At 36.7% G+C, this 21,524-nt stretch overlaps 1 protein-coding gene across 1 annotated transcript in view; it reads left to right on the forward strand.

The window, feature by feature from the left end:
* The window catches only part of stim2b (stromal interaction molecule 2b), a 238,852-nt gene that overhangs the window by 98,149 nt on the left and 119,179 nt on the right, over positions 1-21,524 (forward strand). Inside the window, exon 2 of the mRNA XM_039751262.1 lies at positions 8,801-8,931. Coding sequence (XP_039607196.1) covers positions 8,801-8,931 — 131 coding nt within the window. The remainder of the gene's footprint in view (positions 1-8,800; positions 8,932-21,524) is intronic.

The raw sequence follows: 21,524 nt of genomic DNA on the forward strand, positions 1-21,524 counted from the left end.
CCGCCCAAAGGGAAGACACAGCCCAGCCTCGCCTCCCCGTCGCTCTCTGCGCCGTCACGCCACGAACAAAGGCCATCTGCCCACCAACAGGTGGTTCGTCCCTCGGAGTCCAGGAGGTAGGTTGACGCAAACGCGGAAAACCCTTCCCGTGGCCCTTCCCTCTTGAGCCCGTCACCTACCTCCGGTTGTGACCCGTGGAGCGGGCCGGCATGCCGGCGTCTGGAGGCTGGCTTCTGTGTCCGCCCGGCTTTTTTCCCCATGGCGCGGTGCCTGTAGGTGGTTTTGCGGCCTCAGTTGCTCTGTGCTGTGCTGTGCTGCGCTGGCTGGCTTGCTTGCAGCTGCGAGCGTTCTCTCAGCCCTGTGCTGCGCGTGTCCGCCGGGCAAGTCGTGCAGCGCGTGCCTCGCGCCGGCCTCGGTGGCGCGCCTCGCCGGGGCGTGCCCTGCTGCAGTCCAAAGGCCGCCTCAGCGCTGTACTCACAATAGAGCACGCCTCTGCCTCGGGAGCGTCGGCACTGCGGTGCGGTGTGCGCTCCTGCGCTGAGCTACACGTGCCCCCAGGTGTTGTGCCGGGCCGTTACACACAATTTTTATGCAGGTCCCGGTCCAAATGGACGGCCCGGAATCCTGCCGACTCGCCAGATGTAAAGGCGCTATATAGCGCCCCGACCCGGCACAGACCACGCAGAGGCAACGTGTACAAAACACACAGGTTTATTTTCTTCAGCCGTGGGCACACGCCTTCCCGTGTCCCACAGGCCCAACACAGTCCCAAACACAGTCCCAAAACACAATCTTACAATTCTCCACCACTCCTCCCAGGCAAGCTTCGTCTCCTTCTTCCTCCCAACTCTGGCTCGCCGAGTGGTGGTGGCTTGGCCCTTTATAGCCCACCCGGAAGCATTCCAGGTGATTAACCACCTGGTCCCGATTGCACCTCCGGGTGGGGCTGAAAGCTCGTCCAGCCGGGCTGTGGGAAGCAGGCAGCTCCCCTAGCGCCACGCCGGCCCCAACCAAGCTGTGGAGGACTCCATCTCCCATGGAGCCCTGCGGGTGGTTGGGGAGTCACTGACGGCCAGGGAGGCTGCCACCAAGCGTCCCGGGGGAGGTATTGGACTTCCCATGGCGGCTCCCCCGGAGCATAAGCAACAGAGGCGTCCCTACCGGGCATGGGACCCGGCTGTCCTTCACAATATATATATACATACATACACACACACATATATAAACATATATATACATATACATACATATCTACATATATACACACACAGCTATTTCGTATCAGTGCAATACGCTGTTTGTTAAAACGGTTGACTCCCGCTCTTACGTGCAATAACAAATCAAATCATTCAGTTGTCTTTGCTCATATGTCATTTTAGAGCTGGACGCCTGGCATCTTTTTTTGGCCACAAGTTCGTTTCTGTTTGGTGTGAGGTTCTGTGTTGTGGAGATTCTCAGGATGGATTGCAGGTGCTCATCAGTGAGGCGACTCCTGTGTGCTGTTTTGTTAGTCTTTATCACTGAGAAGAGCTTCTCACACAGATATGTGCTACCAAACATGCACAAGGTTCGAGCCGCATGTAGACGGACTTTTTGTTCTTCAAAGTCACCAAAGCGCCGTGCAAACTCAGTGCGCAATAACTCTAGCTTCGCAATAACTTGCAGCATCATAAGGTAGACTTTAGCTGAAGTGCTGCATTATGGGATCTGTAGTTTATTGTGTTACCAGCGCTTCATTAACCCGGGCTTTAATAACAATAATACAGTATATAAAATGATCTCGCGGGCGGATATAATTACACCGGGCGGATGTGGCCCGCGCCCTTGAGTTTGACACATATGGACTAAATAGAACTTGAAAAGATATATTTTTTCAAATGTGATCGCGCAATTCAGATAGAGTTGACGCGCACTACAGCCTGCATGCCTCAATGAGTCATCCTCCCCTCGCTCTTACTTTTTACCGCTCATCTAATGAATACACTGAGTATGGCTTTACCAAAACAATCATTGATGGCGAATAAAGTATCCATTATTCGAGTATGTAGAGCGGGATATATATAAATATATATATACCCGCGTATCGCAGCGGAGAAGTAGTGTGTTAAAAAAGGTAGAAAAAGAAAAGGGAACATTTTAAAAATAACGTAACATGACTGTCAATATACAATATTTGTTTTGTGAGTGTTACTGAGTGTTGCTGTCATCAAGGATTTGATTATCATTATTTCTTTCAATCAGGTTCGTATTTGTAGGATGTGTTGCGTTCAAGTTACATTCCGTGTTTGTCAATCGTTGTAAAGATGACAGGTTTCATTCATCGATTCGTTTCTTACTGCATCAATAAACGGCTCGTCTTCTTCTTTATCTGAGACCTGACACACTGCATGCACGGGTTTTTTACACTGTCTTCCTTTAGCGGGACATTGACTTTTTCCACCGTGTGCTTTGTTTCCACAGTAGCTGCATTTATGAATATGCTTATCAGACGCTTCATATTTTTTGCTGCCTTTTCAATTGTGTAATTCGGTTTTGTTCAGCCTTTTGGAACTGTTGCTTTCTATCTGTGCACTGCGTCAGTTCACGTGAGCCACTCGGTGTACTTGCATCGAAGGTTCCCAGCTCTGCTGGTGCCATCTCGTGCTATGTCCATAGCTTTATTTAATGTTACCTTAGTCCTGGCACTTAAAACTTTCTCTCGCAGTTTCGCTGAGTTTGTGTCAAACACCACCCTGACCATCTCATCTTCCTCTCCATAAGCACAGTCCTTCACCCGTGAATATTTACCCGTGGCAGTTTGCTATTGGATTGCCGCTGACGGACGGCCTTATATGGGCAGGCACTAAATTACAAACGCCAGCGGCAGCCTGTCTATTAACTTAATTTAAAGTGTAGGTTTACATCGTGCTTTGTTTCCGAAGCAGCAGAACTCATGAATATGGTTATATATGTCACTCGCTCGCTTCTTATTGTTTCACTGCCTTCTCAGTTATATAATGCATGTTTTCTTCAGCGCTTTTTTGAGGTCTTCCTGGTTTTCTATGTACTGCGTGATTACGTGGGAGGCGTGATGATGTCACACGAAACTCCGCCCCCACGGCGTTGAAGCTCATCTCCATTACAGTAAATGGAGAAAACTGCTTCCAGTTATGACCATTACGCGTAGAATTTCGATATAAAACCTGCCCAACTTTTGTAAGGAAGCTGTAAGGAATGAACCTGCCAAATTTCAGCCTTCCACCCACACGGGAAGTTGGAGAATTAGTGATGAGTCAGTGAGTCAGTGAGTGAGTGAGTGAGGGCTTTGCCTTTTATTAGTATAGATTTACTTACTTAGCGATTGATTGGCTGTTTTATTTGTCCTGTGCGTCTGCATCCTTATTTTTTATGTTTCTGTTACTTTATGCATCTGAATTTTCCCTTGGGATTAGTTAAATTTATCGAGTCTAATCTAACTCTACCTTGTGCTGAAGATTTTGATCTAATCGGAGAATAATTAAAGTGAGATAGTAGGTGGGTAGATGTGTTTAACAGCAAAGAAAAAAAAAACAATAAAGACTAGTCTTAATTAAAAAAATTAAGATAAAAGATCAAAAAGACAAAAACTAGCCTGCAACAACTAATAAATTCACAAAATGAGTAGGTACATCTTGGCTCAAGTGAGACGAATGGATATATGATATATGGATATGATATGATATGGATATACTCTTAGTTTTTATCCAGGTGGTGGCAACTACACATTTGCAATTTTGTACCAAAAATAAAGACAGTAGATAGTTGATGGCTGTGGAAAAAAGGTTAATACTTTTTCTTAGTTTGTATAATACTCTGCTAGATTGCTTTGATGGAGATGAAATTACACAAACAGAGAATAAACAAAAAAGCATTATTTGCTCATAATGCAATACAACCCCAGTTTATAGTGGTCATGGTTATTAATCAAATATGTATACTGTAAAAATGTTTTAGTGCATCAAGTCAGCAGTCTCTAAGGAAAACCTCTGTCTACAAACTAAAGTTACTAAATCAGCAGAAATCACCATCTTTGGCCTACAGCTAGTCTTACCTCAGATTAGTTGTTCTCTTCTTGAAGAAGCTCATTGAGATGCATTAAGTCCAAAACAAAGACAAAGGCTGAACTGCTCCGGTTGACTGCAATAGTGTCCAGAGAATCTGATGTTTTTGTTTATGTTAGTATGTTAGTATGTTAATCCAGGAAAATAAACACCTGGCTCATGTCCACTTTATCTAACAAAGATAAGGAGTACCTCAGATTAGCTAAGATTATCAGTGTTTTCTATTAAGTGAAATTAAGTTATGTATTTTAATACATTTTTGTTTTTCATAGTGCCATAGAGTGGTGACATATCGCATGTTGGTTGTTTGTGCAAGGAAGAATGTGTACATCTGACAGAATTAATAGTACTTCCACTAAAGTATTTAAGACCAAAAATTAGGGAAAACTAATCACACGAGAGAAGGTGTCTTAACGCAAAGTGTTTCTCTTGAAAAACGTTTGGTGTTTACTGAGTGCAACTTTTTTAAATATCAAGACCGTGTTTAGGTTAAATTTAATTTTCACAGAAAATATTTTTTAAAGCCATTAATGAATATTTATTACTTCTTCTATCTTTGTAAAAACAGTTTATATACCAATAAGTTATGAGAAAGGTAATCCCTTCTCCAATCTTTTGAGGTAGCATAAGAGTTTAATTATTCAGTGGTAGTCAAGAAGATTATCCAGAATTACTTGTGAAGCTTATTAATATGGCATCAGTGATCTAGTTTATGTTCAGAACTTTCAATTTTATTGTGTTCTTATCATGGCAGTGGATGGTAGTTAAACTCCCATTACTTCTAATCACAGATGTGTGGTATTGTACAGATATTAAACGACCAAGGACTGTCTATTCTGTCCCAGTTGTTTATCATGGTGCTGGAAAGTGGTGACATGTTGTATGGCAGTTGGAAATGCAAGGGAAAATGTGTGCATCTGTCAATATTAACAGTACAGCGAATAAAAAAATTGAAGCTAAAAAATTAGGGAAACCTAATCAGAACAGACAGGGCGTCTTAATGATAAGTGTGTTCCTTAAAAAAAGTTTGTTTGCTGGCTGAACATTTTTATATACAGTATGAAGGCTGTGTTTAGGTTCAAATTAATTTTCACTGAAAATAGCCATTAATGAATATTTACTACTCTCTATATCTTTGTCGAATATCTTGTATATAAACGTCTATGTGTGGATGTGTGTATGTCTGTCTGGCCCGGAAGTTAGAGGTGGAGTCGTGGTAAGTCTCCTCCTCTGAGCAAACAGAAAACTCGCTTAGCTGCTAATAACACAAGCAGGGCCAGCACATCAGCAAAGCAAAACCTCAGAAGAAAGACAAAGTCGCTTAGCCGATGACATCAGGAAAACAGTATCCCTTTTACTTTTGCACAAACGATGTGAGCATGTCGGCAAAACGAATCCTCTTAGGAGAGAGATGTCCACAGTAGTTCCTTTCAATTTCCTTACATCTCTACATTTCAATTTTTTGTTTGACGTTTTTCAATAGTTTCTAGGACCATAGGCTTTTTACAGCAAGAACTTACACAGCTAGTATTTTTATAAACAAATATCTTATGAGAAAGGTAATGCTTTCTCCAGTCTTTTTTTTTCAGGTAGCATAAAAGTTTAATTATTCAGTTGTTCCAGAATTACTTGTGAAGGTTATTAATATAGCATCAGTTATCTAGTTTTATGTTCAGAACTTTCAGTTTTATTGTGCTCTTATCGTGACATTAGATAGTAGTTAGGCTCCCACTACTTCTATTTACAGATGAGTTGTACTGTACAAATATTAAACGACCAGGGACTATGTATTCTGTCCCAATAAATGACAGATGACCCAATGAACACTTTCCTGTGCACTCTGGTGCCCTGTCACTGTTAAATTACCCCAGGATGAGTGGGTGTGAATGTATATGTAAGTTTGCCCTGTAATAAGCTGGTGCCTTGTGCAAGACTGGCTCCTTCGTACATGTGATCTTTTTTAGATATACACATACTGTAGAGATGTCTCCTAAAACAAATCCTGAGAAAAAATAAATATATTAGTTGGATATAACTCTATGGAGTGTGGAGTTCCAATTCATCTTAATATCAATGGGATTTAATGGAACAAGTTATTTGTTTGAGAGGTTTACCAGTTAATTTTTCAATGACAACACATTGCAATGGAGCTGACTTAGGCCAACATCCTCTGCTTCACTATCAGCACCTTGATGAGACCTAACAAGGGGGCCAAGTAATTTTTTTTGTAGGTATACCTAGTTACACATACCCAAGTGGCTCCTCGTTCCACTTTTTCCAGTTTGGCAAAGGCAAAACAAAGTTATGTGTGTTTTTTTTTTTAATCCACCACCCCCACATGTCTATACAATACCATAAAACTGTATAATAATTCAGGTTTTGAGTTTGCCTACAATAATGACTGCATAACAACATAGACAAATATTTTGACATTTGAATGCTACTTGGAATCTGTGATGGAATTTTTGCTGCCTAAAAAATATTTATCTGTTGTACCATTTGAAGAGGCCTGGTGAGGAGACATTTGGATTTCTCAAAAAAAATATCAATGCAAATTCTAATTATCTTTTCAACTTACCGTAAGTCAGCCAACTAATCCATGTTAGACCAATAATTGCATCCAGTTTAACAAGACAAATTATAGAACAAACATATTAATAATAAGTGTCAAAATACAGAATTAGCAATACCCTAAGAACATTTCAAATGCCAAGCACTAACAGATAACCAGGATGAATTTAGTCGTTCAGCTGCCAGATTTTAAACACCAAGTATCCTAAAGAGGTCTGTGTGAGTTTGTAGAGTTTTAAGATTTAAAAGTATTTTTTTTTTTTTTTGCAATAACATAGTAAATTTACCCTTTTGTTATAGAATGAAATAGATGAAGAGATTCCAGAGATAACACTCTTGTTTCATAACCAACATGGTGATTAATTTAATTCTTGCCTGATTTACATTATCAAATGTTTGTTTTCTCTTTGTGCATAAGCAGCTAGGGGAAGTAGTCGTGATGGTGTAATTGTTATTGCTAAATTTATTTTCATAAATCAACACAAAGTTTTTTTTACTGCCCTGTAATGGACTGTTGCCGTTGTGACCCAGCTTGAATTAAATGGAAATAGAGAATGAACACTAATTATCATTGGTATGTAGAAGTATGTTTTTTTATCAGAAAATCTGTTTGTGTTCCTTGTTTTCTCATGTTACTCACTGTGAAGTTAAACTTGAAGGTTAATGTCTCATGTTCCTCTGAAGTACAAAGTATTCCTAGTGAGCAGCATAGCAGGCATCATTGACAATGGCCTAGTGTTTAATTCTCATATCCCAGTTAAAGCTGTACTGTACTGAGAGAAGCATTTCTTAGAGTTATGTTACCACTATTTCTCTGATGCTTGATCATGTCTTCATTACAAAGCTCCACCCATAAATCCGTCACATGACTGAGGTTTTTTCAGCATTTCAGAGCATCATGATGCTGCTCTTGGCGATAGCTTATTCAGCTAATTCTTTTCTAGTGTCTCTGCCTAGCACCAGCTCTTTATGGCTATACACAACTCATTTTAACTGTTCGAGAAAAACAAAAAGACAACTGATATTATATGTGTGTGGATAATGAAGATCCGTTTCACCCTTATCAAAAATGAAATGCGGATTTCCACAGTGATGCATTCTTAGATTTTTGCTTTTCTCAATATTCATTTTCCCTGCTCATGTTGCCAGCAGACCCCCGTGTTCCTATAGTTAGGATATAGCGGGTTGGATAATGGATGGATGGATGTTGCCAGCAGAAATAATGCATGATGTAATTGTACTTCTATGCAGATCACACACAGTTTTTTTTTTTTTAAAAACAGAAAAAACAAACTGCAGATTCTCAGTTTGCACAATGTTATTTTCATAATGGTTCATTCTTGCATTATTTTTTTTTCTTACCCTGGTATCATGGTTAAAGATCCTTATTTATCAATTGTGTACTCCTTTGTGTAATATGGTACACTTAATTTTGACTTTCTTTACACTTTAATATTTTTTCTTTTTGTTGCAATGAAGTTATACCACATCTAGGGTTGGTACCTGCCTTGTACTACCCGGGTAGACTTCAGGCCTCTCTTATACATCAGGAATTCATGATTTGAGTTATCTCATGTTGTAATTTGTGGGTGTATACATTAACTTCATTTTGTTTTAAACTGTAATCTTTCTTGTTACTGTGTAATGCACCCTTTGCTCAAGCTATATGTAGTATATAGTAATATAAACTTGTTGAAAATGTGTTAGGGAAAGAAGCACAACAAGAAACTGGTTAGATGTATATAAGGATAAGGAGTAATGTAATTTCACCCACAGATTTTTTTGGTTTTATGTTTGAGTCATTTTTTTATTGAGATGCAGTACACTTACATAATTTCTGACTTTTTTCAAACATTTTGTATATTAGACACTAGCTGTCCCCCATGGCCCCGCCCACATAGTAGTTAAACAGGACAAACTTTAAAAACAATTAAAAAAAAATTATAAAAAAATGTAATTATGGCCAGGTGGAAGGTAGGTATGCTCCAATGTCAAATGTTGGCACTGTATCTGATCGTGTTGAGCTCTGATAGGAGAGCGTCCCCCATGTGGGGAGAAAAGCACGTGGCTGTGTTATCTCTGGCAATTTACAAAAATGGGATAGATGGGTCTAATTTTATATTATTTGTTTTGTTTTTTCTTTTCTGCAGACCCCTGCCTTACAGTGTCCCCTCCTTGTGTCAGTGAAGAGGACAGACTCAGTTTGGAGGCTCTACGCCACATCCATAAGCAGCTTGATGATGACAACGATGGCGGAATTGAAGTTGATGAAAGTGTTGAGGTAACATGACAAACAAAGAATCTCGCTTATGTCCGCATGCTGTGTTCATTTTGAATCATATCCAAAATATGTTGATAAACAGACTAAAAAAAGCTCTCCATCCTTCACTTTTGAAAACTTCCTTAGTGCCCCCCAGGTAAAATTTTCAACTGTTGATCTTTAAAACCCAGTGAAGGATTTTTTTTTTAATAAGTTGGCTTCATGAAAAGTGTTGGATAGGTAGGACATCTCTTCAGAGTTATTCAAAGAGAGTTTAGTAATCATTTGCAGCACTTTAACCATCGTGTTTGTCACCAATATACTTTCATTTGATAAATCACAAAGCTGTTGGATTTTGAGAATTTCTATTTATTTTTCTGAAATTTGGCATATCAGCCTTTTGCTGGCTAATGTTGTTAATTGACCCTATGTTACTCCACTACTCTTTTACTTGATGCTGCTTTTGATTTCCTGAGTAATTGCTTGGGTAAAGAAGAATTCCCAATAAACAGTGTCTTTTTTAAATATTGAATATGTAGTTTTCTGTACCTTTTTCACCAGGAGGTAGAATAAGGTCACTGTCCCTCTTGTGTGTCTTAAACGATGAGGGACGTTGGTGTCAGGTTGGACATCATTTTGTAAAAATGTCTGCTCCAAAACCTTCTTTGAGAGAGTCAACTGGCCAGCCTTCATAAACCTGGAAAAAGGCTGTTAAAATGGCAGAGAATGCATAGTTTTCTGGACTAAATTTCAGTATTTATACATCATCTATGAAGTGATTTTAGGGGAGTGTATTTGCATTCATTTATTAATTTATATATTTTTTTATTACATAGATGTTTTGACATATGTTATTTAATCTTCATAGTTATGTTGTACATTTGTGATTGGCATGACATCTTGGAAAAGCAAACTCCTATGATCCTAATGTTTGGTTAATATCTAAAAGACAGCCATCCAAACTTTCCAGTTATGACATGTATGGTATTAAAATATTCAAAACAAGATACATATTATGCTCCGCCTGTTGCAGTCTGCAGAGATGAACAAAGTGTTCATGGGGCAGATAGCTGATACTGCAATCCATGCCGTTTTGTCTCTGTTGCAAAGGCAGTTTTACGTCTTGCAAGGTGTGTTTCAGTAGAACATGTTGCTGGCAAGTTGATCATCAACACTCCACTGTTCAAGCCATCAGGTTTTGTGTTTCATTTGTCTAGGCAGCAGCATCAGTAACCCAATAACAACATTGCCTTTCTTTGTCTGTAATAGTAATTTCAGTTCTATCATATAATTCAAATACGCTTCTGGTTTAGCTTATGAGCAGAATGTATGACTGTTTGTGATCTTGCTGTGCTAACACCATATGGTTTAAGGAACATGAAGCTGCCAAAAACCGTTCTGTCCACCATTAATGTACTTATGTGTATTCTGTTATTGTTCCCACCATCATTAATGCGCTGATTTTGCATTTCCTTTGACCAAAACTCGAATTTAGTAAACAAAGCTTTAAACTGCTTGTCTGTTCATGTAGATTTCTTTCTTTCTTTCTATATAATACGCTACTGTGGCTGTTCGTTTGTCTGCTTAGGATTTTAAATCACCTGTAGCTTGCAAACGGTTTGACCTATTGACCTGAAATTTTGGTACACATATACTACATGATCTCTACTATCCGCTTTCGGGGCGATGATTGACCTCCAAGATTATTCCTCTTTTTTTATTCTATATTATACTAGACATGCCCCACGGCTCTGCCCATGTAGTAGTGAAACAGGACAGTGAGGAGGGCCCCGCCCAGCTCCCCACTCCTGACGTCATTCTTTTCCCTCCCCTCGGCCTGCAGTGCCTGTCTCAGGTTAGCACAAATATATCTCTCCTGCAAGCAAACTATGATTCTTAGCGCAATGAGAGAAGTTGCAAAATCAACCAGAATGTTCAAGCAAATTATAGAGAAAAAAAACCCAATCTAAATCTGTTCAGTAGTTTTCTCGTATATTAATATTTAAATATAATAAATCTCTCACTTTTATTCCTATGCATTTCTGAAGATTTTGAATTAAAATAGCATAACATTTTCTTTGTCATCTTCACTTAGGCTGGTGTCAAAAATACCTTATTCTAGTAAGAAAATTAAATAACTTTTATGTACAAAACAATTGTGTTTTCATTTGTGTGGTTTTCATTTTAGCTGTGGCCTACTGTCCTGTTTATTAGGCTTTAAACCATACTATAGATGTTTTTATAGAGTTATAGGGTTTATAAGGCAATTATTGTCACATACGGTGAAATTCTTACTTGTGTATGCTAAATACATGAAACAAGTCACCTTTGTCCTGCACCATAATTAGTGAATATATCTTACCTTTCCTTGAAACATCAGTCTCTGCTACCTGAACAATCTCTGTAAACATGTGGTTTTTGAACACTGCAAAATAAACTAAATTGATATGATTGATTTAGAATTCTGGCAACGTACTGGGTATATAAGTAAGTTTAATTAAATAGAAAGGCTATATCAGCTGCAAGTAAAACAAAGAGTAGTTAGGTCAAAAGGCTCATTTATAACCTTGCAGTGTAAATGTCAAAATTTGGCTCTTGCTAACAAAAGTCGACCATATCCACTCTTTTTAATATGAGCAGAAATTGGAGTGAAGCATTCAAAAATGCTTACTAATATTTTATTGCTTTTTGCATTTTAGAGTGGAAACATGACAAAATAATATTTTGAACTCCTTATACAATGTATGAAAAACAGAATGGAGAAGTATTTTTTAGACAGCATATAAAATGGAATTTACCATTTAGTGACTTATAGGTAGGTCGAAGGAATTGATTTAGAGTACAAATGGTTTGAGGTATCAACCCAGGCCCTGATAAGTGTAAAAATAAGCCTGTATGCCAAGAAGATTTATCTTCGTCTTTAACAGAAATGACCTGCCCTTCTTTGAGAAGTCTTCTGCTGGAAATAGTAAGGTAGAAAGTAATTTAGAACAACACCAGAAGATAACATGTGCACAAGAAAACAGGCAAAGATTTGTAACCGAGAAGTCAAAGTCATGGTCTGTAGTTCATTTGCAAGGATTTATTTACCAAGAACACAATCAAAACTACAATACACCAGTCTCTTAGTCTTTACTCCATAAACTTTTATGGTTTAGAAAGTTGTTGCACCAGAAAATGGCAGCACCAGCAAAAAAAACGGAATGACGGTGAAAATGACACAAAAATAACTCACCCACATTATAAATATGTCCCAATTAAGAAAAATATTATCAGAATTGGAATCTATGTGTTTCAAAACCTAAAATAAATCTGAAAAAGACGACCCAAGTACCACAAGAAAGCAAAAAAAAAAAGAAATTAAACCAAATCATAACAGGAAGAGCTTTTTCTATTATTTACCAGTTAGGGTACTACATAAAATAATTTAAAAAATATAAAATAACTAGGATACATCCGCTGGGTGTATATGTTTGGTTTATTAGTTTGATATAAAACATAAAAAATGTTTTTGCTTATCTTTTGTGCATGTAACAAGTTAAGTTTATGTAGAGAAAAAAAACATTGTAACTTTGGGATTTGAATCTTAATGATTTTTGTTAGAACTATTTTTTCACAAGCTTGGGGTCTTCTTTTACTGTTCATCTCCTAACAGTCCTTGAGCCATATATATTGGCTTTCTATACTGTTGGTTCTCAGGAGAAAATCCTGCAGCTCATTCTCAGGTTAATTTTCTTTACATGTGCCCACTTTATACTCGTCAGAACCCTCTTAAGCAGTTTTTTTTTTCACTTTATTGAGCTAGGGCACAACCAAGTGGTTTTGTTAAATGAGGTGTTTATTTTGGAACGTACATTAAGCACAGATACAGAGAATGTCTGGAATGAAAACCAGCTGTGAACTGAAGTCATCTAAGAATAGCTTATCTTGCTTCTTCTAATTCATCTTCAGAACTTTTCAAAGTAATGCAGCAAAGATTGTGTTTTCTGAATGTGACTTTTGCCTTGCATGGTTTTTCATCGTGTTCCTTTCATTTTATAATGCAGTAAATACAAAGTTGTAAAAAGCAAAAACAAAAATGAATCATACAAAATCTAGCAGATAACATAATTTGATAAGAAATTACTTTTGAAATTAAATTTTGTAAATAACGTAGCAGAATAATGCTGTATACAGTATATTAAAGCTATATATATATATATATATATATATATATATATATATATATATATATATAAATATATATTTTATACTGAAATTTTTTAAATCAACAAATAAAATACTGTTAAATTTTAAAATTTTGGATGTAGATGTCAAAATTGGCAAATTTGATGAGGTCACATGTCCAGTTAAAGGCAGGAACCAGTATCTGCTTATATCGTAGGTTTTGAATTTATTGCCTAATTTTGGAATTCTTGGGTTCTGTAATTGAGTAGCTGATTAGAAGAAACGAGTGTAATCTATAAGCCTCTGTTATGCTTCATGCTTATGTTTGCTTAACTCCTGCTCCTGCAAACCTGGTTTCAGTTGCAGACCCTGGAGATTGCTTATTTTTAAGTTCTTGCTGGAGAGCATCCATGGATCTGCAGAAATTACAGTTCATGGCTATGGTTATGTGACCTAGTGGCTGAACAGCTGAAGTAGAAACTGTACTGTCAAATCCTATCACTGACCGACTATGAGACCACGTGTAAGCTACATATCTTGCCTGAAAAGCTCTAGACTTGTGTTCCACTGTGAAAAACCAGGAACGAACAAAAATAGCTTGTTTTTTTCTGTTGCTTCGTTAGAATTGCTCGTACAGAATACATTGTTTTTTATCCAATAAGTTTAAAAACAAAACTGAACTTCTCCCTTCTTTTCAACTTTACGAAGTAGTTGTGTTGCTTTTCTGCATCGAGTGTCTGGGTGCAGAATTGAAGGCAGGATGTGTCCTCTGGAATTAATGCCATCAGTTATACTATCCAGTGAGGTTGCCAGGGTGATTAAAGTTCCAAAGCACAGTTAATCCACAGCACTTATTTTCTTTTCTGGCTGAGATATTTTAAAATCCTTCTCTATCCATAAGGTACATGAAGCTACAAAGAAAGTTGGCTGTGTGCTAATCCATCTGCCTTCACTCTTATTCAACAGCAGGGTCGTTTTTCACATTTTAACCTTTGCCAAATAAGGATCATTGTAGAAAGGTGAATGTAGCTAATGATTTCCAGGAAGCAAAGGTCTTTTGAAAATCTGGAGATGAGCCATGAATTGACAAACCCCAAAAAAAGGCAACAAATTCAAGTAATTCTAGACTTGAAAGTGAAGAAAGGTTATTTAGGGTGATATAAAGAACTCATAATAAGCTATCTGATGCTGTCTTAACCATCTGTTATGATTTATGAGGTCATTATTGTCATGTGTATAGAGTACAGTAAAATTCTTTCTCGTATGGTACTATAATCAGTGAGTATCACTGCCTCACTTTCTTACCTGATAAATCTCAGAATACCTTTGTCATTACCACTGCCTTTTGTTGAGGAAGCAGAATGGCTCATGAGACATCCTAAAGCTGGATAGCCTTACTTTATTTTCTAAAAAGCCTTAATTTGGTCACAATGGCTGGAAAGAGGCTAAAGTCATCTATGTTGTAAGTATATTTTTTTGTATATTGATATTTTGGGACATAAGGGTTACATTTCCATATGCTATTTTTTATTTTGATTTAATTTAGTTTAGTTAATTTTCATTCCTGTTTAAATTTGCTTTATTTAAGCAATGCCATTTGAATGTGTTAGGTGACCACAATGGTCACACTCGTGACACAAAGAAGCAGTGCTTTCTAAATGGTGGCAACAACAGATATTCTACATTCTCTCTTTTTGTTTAAACATTTTATTGAATTTATTAAAATCAAATAACGTTCCATACAAGTAAGTCAAGTTTTACAAAACTAGGTTTGAACCAAATCAACCCTCACCCATGTGAAAGAGAGCCATGCCAACAGAGTAAAACTTTAATAGCAGGAAAAATAAGCAAATAAATAAATTCATAATAAATAGAATAAAAAAGGGAAGAGAATTTGCTTCCTCAATTTAAATGCTTATTTTAAAATGTTATTGAAAAAGTGTTGTACAGATCCCCAAGTAAGAATTAGATTTTTTCCAATTTCAGTTAATTTCAGAATTGGATATTTTACGTTCTCAAATTCTATTTGTGTAGTTGACTACTTTGGAACTAGGCCGTAACTTGCTGCTGGTTTTTCCCTTGTTCTGTATTCAACCATTTAGTTATGTCTTATCCTTTTGATTCTTTATTTCCTGGTTTTGACCCCTTGCTATCCCAGACCATATCTCTGCCTTTGTTAATCATCCCATGTTTTTTCCTGCACTTACGAAAATCATTGGTCAATTCATTCAGGAATAAGTAGTTTTTACTGCAAAGTGTCCTTGAAAATAATGAATCGTCTGAGGTTTAACATTATTGTAAGGATGAAAAGGCAAAAGTAAAGCAAAGCTTGCTATAGAAAATTGTTATTGAAATATAAAATAAGATCTAATGAGTTGCTAAACATTTGCTAGAAGCTAGTGCTCCATATATGTCTGATTTGTTACTACAGTATATGGCTGTGTGTTGAAGAGCCCTGTTTTTAATATAGTTAGTAGCTATTGGGTTGAAATTTAAACCTGATGGTTTAGTCATGTCTCTGAAATGCCCTATGAATGTAAATTGTGCTCACATTCAATGTGTTATTGTATATTGCAAATTTCCTTGGTTAAAGTGATCAGCCAAATTCACAATAATCCTAATAAATTAGCTTATCCAAAAATTCATACATTTTCTGAACCAATTATCTAGTTTTGGATTGCAGGGAGCTTGGGTCTACTCCTGCATCTTTAGCCACAAGACATGGAACAAGCCCTGCGTAAGATGCTATTCTGTCATATAGCATACTTGTGCTCACACTCACCTTCACATAGAGAGCTTTATAATTCAATGTAATACTTATGGTAGTTAGGAAATAAAATGGAGAAGAACCTGGAGAAAAAACCCTGTAGCATGAGAAAATGCAAACACTACATAGTGACTGGTATAAGATTCAGTCATAAGACTCGAGAGCTGTGCAGCAACATGATGCCCAATATATTTCTCTCTATTATATTAAAAATGTTTTCTGTCATGTCCATGATATTAAACTTTGACCACTCCCCTCCACACCGCTTGCCCAATTATTACTCCTACTGCCCACATACCCTCTCCATACTACCCCGTAACACTCTCAGTGCTAACTTGCTCTTCAATGCAGTCCATTATGATGTCAAGGCAGAAAAGCAAATTATCGATTCAAGAACGTGGAATTTTAGATCGCAATAGAAAAAGAGTGGCAATCACTGATAACGAACAAGCCACAAAAAGAAAATGAAAAAGCTGCATTTAATAAAAATAAAGAATAAAGAGAATCGTCCATTAAACAAAAAAGAGAAAAATATCCCGAACAATATGCGAACAGAAATGCCAAAAAGCAATGTTTATTGAGTGTACGCTAGAGGATAAAATATTTCATAATAATGTTTTGTTAATGTAATTTAATTTTTTATTTAATTATTATTATGTTTTACTTTTTAGTTTCACTTTTTACTATGTTTTATTATTCATTGGCATTTAAAATAGACAGTTGTAGTGAAATACTCAAGTAACTGATTTTCTATCTATAATAAGTAGGCACCAAACCATCTTCCTCTCACACCCTGCATACTCTTCTATATACCATCTCTTTAAATATAATCGCTTTCTCTAATGGAGGAGTACAACAACGCCCTTTGAGCTGCTCAGCCTCAAGATATCGGATGTGTAGCGCCTGCCCCTGGGGGTTGGCAAGCAAAGCAAGCAGGGAGTGGAGCCTGCTGTATTAAAATTGTTCAGGATCCTCACTCAAAGGGAACTTCACTCTTTAAGAAACTCTTTTTCTTGATCAAAACATTCTGACTTTCTTTATTAAATCTTTAATTTATAAAAAATAATTAATTTACATATTGATAGCTATATGATTTATGGTAATACGTTGTGCATTTCCAGCTTTGGAGTAAAGCTGGATGACACTACAAAGATTGTTTAAGAACATATTTATATAATGCCAAAGAATGACCACAATTCATTTCCGTACAATCTGTCATGATCATGCATTGCTGTTGATAGTAGTGCAGTTTATGTTTATAGATCTGTTTACAAATCACATATCTATGCAATACATAGTTATTGTACATTTTTTGTTATCACCCTGCATTTCTTTACCCTATCTGTCTGCCTGCCTGCCTGTTTGTGTGTGTCTCTCTCGGGACAAATATCTATCTATCTATCTATCTATCTATCTATCTATCTATCTATCTATCTATCTATCTATCTATCTATCTATCTATCTATCTATCTATCTATCTATCTATCTATCTATCTATCTATCTATCTATCTATCTATCTATCTATCTTATCATATAGTGTCTTTCATGCTGTCAATTCATCTGTATGTCTATTTATCTATTAAGCTTACCCAGCTAACTTCTAAAGTTATGCCAAATATTTAATAAAAAGATGGTCCCCGGGCTGGGATTGCATGGATATAAATGATGCAGACACGCTTAGTATTCCACACTGAGTGAATGACTTACAGTCCTGCAGTTATTTTTGTTCATGACAGATATTTGTCTGGCTTTCTAATCCTAGCATTTTTTTGTATTTGAATATTTGCCAACTGGGTACTGCAATTCTGTTTAGTGTGATGCCATCTTTACTACTATTATGTTGAATGTTGAAATCAGCCCAAGCTGCAATTCTGTCTTACTGTAGTCTTCTCTGTCATTATTTTAATTCAGACCCAATTATATGATACTTTTATTAACTCATGATGTGGCATACAGTACAAAATGACATAGAGGGAGGAACTTTATTAAAAAAAAAAAAAAAAAAAACTAAAATTTGATATTCATTCAATGCCTGAAAAAATATATAATGACAAGTATAGCATGAACAAAATACTGGTTACTGTTCTCAAGTTGCAAAAACTGCATCTGTACCACCTTGGTCAAAATTATAAATTACTGCACCAATAGAGAATAGCCAGCATCTAAGGGTTCAGATATTTAGCATAGGAAAGTATAATGACAAATGTGAGACAGAGGAAGAGAGAGAGTTCAGAACAGAGAAAGGACATCACTAGTTACTGGCAGCTCAGCTTTGTTTTGATGAGACACTCCTTAAGGTCCTACTGCTGTCTTACCAAGTTGCTGCAGGGTGTCTTCCTGCCAAACAGAACGTCTGCTTTGAATTCACAAAATGGCTTTGAATGTGACAGTGTGATCTGACTGTAAACCTTGTTTTTTGATTAATCTGAATGCACACTCATTACAGTGTAACAGAGAACTTTTCAGGAGATCAGTAAAAGATGTACATAAGTTGAAGAACACGTGTAAGACTTTTTTTTATAAACTGGCCAGCAAATACTAAAATACTACAAGCAAGAACAAGCAGGAGTAAACCCAAAGTACATTTTCAAAGTTATCTTTTTGTGTCTTTTTAATTTTTCTCAGGAGTTACGGAACTTGCTTTTTAATTTTTTCTTTCCAATGGGTTTTTTATGGTGACAATCTGTTTCTTTTTTTCATTTTTTTGGTTTTAATTTGTTCCAAGGGTGTTACAATTATTTCTTGATTAACCATCATTTTGGTTATATTTTGTGAACTGTTGCTAACTTGGGGCAACTTGAAATTGTGACGTGACAACATTGTTGCAGTTTTATAAAGGTCAGAATTGAATACTTCATGATTGTCCAATATTATGGATATGTTCTAAACTTTCTTGTGCATTTCATAATGATTTAGGTAATAATTTATTATTTTTGTAGTATTCATTTAACTCTTTTTTTTGGTTAGAATATTAAGCTTTGTTCTCCTCAGTTATTCATTGGCTTTTGTATTTACTCTTCTAGTACCTTGACCCTGGTTTCAGGGTTACATTCTTCTCCAGGTCCATGTTAAATTCTCTGTTCTTGCCTTTCTAGCCTGGCAGAACAAAAGGCTTTCAGACACAATGCAAGAGCACTAGATACAAGACATCATCCTCTTTTACTCCCCTATCCCTCTTGTTATGTTACTGCTACATAAAATAAATACCCATTTTACATAACTAGCTGAAATGCCCAGCATTGCCTGGAAGGAAAATAAAGTTTGTTTTTTTTGAGAAAAATATAATAAAAAAAAAACTTTAAAAATAAATTAACAAACAATGAGTACTCACTAATGTGCTTGTCTTGTGGTCTTGTATTTATGTTATTATCCAATTGACGCTCAGAACCGGCCAACTGTATTTACTTTCAAAAGCAACAGGGGTGCTCAAACATAAAGAATTCTGGCAGTCACCTCCAGTTCGCCCTCTGGTGGTCGTTCTGAGTGTCAACTGGATGATAACATGCATACAAGACCACAAGATCACCCCCCACCCTACCCAGAATGGGTGGGTTAAGGTTGATCCTGTTTTAAAGGATCATCTCTGACCCCCAGAGTGATTTAAAATAGATGTGTCGTACATAATATAGTTGAATTTAGATTTAGGAATAAAAGGATAATAGTCCTCTGTTAGAGCGGAGGTCTGGCCCAGGTAATAGAGTTGAGAAGGAACAAGAGGATTATCAGTGTGGTGGGGTAGGGATGAAGGAACATGTCAGCTGGCATATTGGTATTGAGGCCTCTGACATCCTGGTTGGTTTCACAAGAGTGCATTTTAAGTACTTTAAAACATTTTTACAAGTGCTGTACATTAACATTTACGTGTTAATGATTGTACCAGGATTGTGTAAATGATGCCATGTTTGAGTAAGAATTCCAGTGTATTTGTCACTGTGCCTTCAACATATGGTGATTACATGAACTAATGTAAATCTTGATCAACATGGGTACGTGGCATTTATAAAAGGGAATCCTGTTAGGTGTTTTATTGTGTATGCTTTGTATTCACTTCCTTTATTACACTGCCTTACTATGTTTATTCTGATAAGGAAATATTTTCAGAAGACAACGGCCTGTTTCTGCAATTCACCCTTAGGGTTAAGACATATAAATGGAAAGCCACTTTTACATTAGAACAGAAAGGTTTTTCTTCCTCCTTCTTAATAAACAAAGAGATAGCTGGCTAATTTTATACCTTACCACTAGCACCTCCCAGCTAGAAAAACTTTACTGTAGGCGTTGAACAAGTGAATCTGTTATTTTAAGAGGAAACAATATTCAAAAGCTGTGACTTTCATTTCCCACCGAGACATATGGCCCACATACCTTTCTGAGTGCTTTTCACCCTCCTTGGTGCTGTTGACAGACCTCATCATATTTGACTTTGATTTGCCTTTACAGTTTCAAAGCACAAGTTCAAAAAGAGACTACTGTTTTGGGGATACCCCAAAAAGTGCACTAATGTATGCCTGTGTATGTGTAATTCAGATAGCCTGGGAATACTAAAACCTTATCTTAATGCTAGAAGTACAAAGTTGCATATATCTAAACAACTCATTTTCTAACCCACTTTTTCCATCATAAGCTTATTGTTGTGATGTGAGAAGTTTCCAAAGAATGCCCACAAGGTACAGTACCTGCAGGATGAGAGAATATGCAAACTACACACTGGCAGATAAGTACTTAATGAAGAACTGAACCAGGGTTCCTTGAGCTCTGAGCCAGGGTCGCTAATCACTGCTGCACTACGTTTTATGTTTTTTTTGGGGTTCCCAACACTGTTAACTTTAGTTTCACAATTATTTTATTGCTCTCTAATTGTTTTGGAGTTTCTTGTAATCATTATTTTTTATAGTTTATGCACCACATTTTTGCTTTTGGCAGGTGGCAGCATTTTGAACTTGGTGTTGCTAACATAACATTAATGGGCTGTTGCTAAGTTATGCTATGTGATGCCATTGCTGTATCCAATATAAGACGGCACTACTTTTTTATTGCATCAAATATTGTGGATATTATAACATCCTTTTGTGGTAATAGTTAGTGGTTTTGTTGAACATTTCAAAAGATAACCTAGCAAGAATGTTTGACTGAACATTTGGGAAATATGCATTGGGCTTTGGTAATTTCAGTTTATTATACTACTTTGTGGCCTTACTTTTTTTATTTAAATTTTGCTCTTCTTTTCCCGATCCACCTTACTTTTGTTTTTATCAATTCACACATTGGCAGAACATAAATAGTGTACACCAACAGATTATTAGACATTACAGAAATTAGAGCATGGTGGCTAAGTTCAAGAAATGTCAATGAGTGTGGATTTGTTTGTAAAAATATAATTTAAAAAAATGTGGATTTGTTAGATAAAACCACAAAGACATTGATGAAAGTGTAGAGGAGTGGAGGTATATTCATAATGTAAAAGAGTTTAAATACAGGACTGTTTCAAATGGTAGATGATCTTAATTCTAGTGAACATGTGTCTAGTCTAAAATAGAAATTGGCAAACATGGAAGCTTGATATTAGTTTTGTGCAAGAGACCTTTAAACACAGAGAGTAGTGCCAAGAAATAACTTTATAATAATTACAAAAATGCTGCATAAGATGGGCTTGGCCTAGATAGGATGAGCTTAATTACA

Source organism: Polypterus senegalus, chromosome 4 (genome assembly GCF_016835505.1).
Source record: "Polypterus senegalus isolate Bchr_013 chromosome 4, ASM1683550v1, whole genome shotgun sequence".
NCBI lineage: Eukaryota > Metazoa > Chordata > Cladistia > Polypteriformes > Polypteridae > Polypterus > Polypterus senegalus.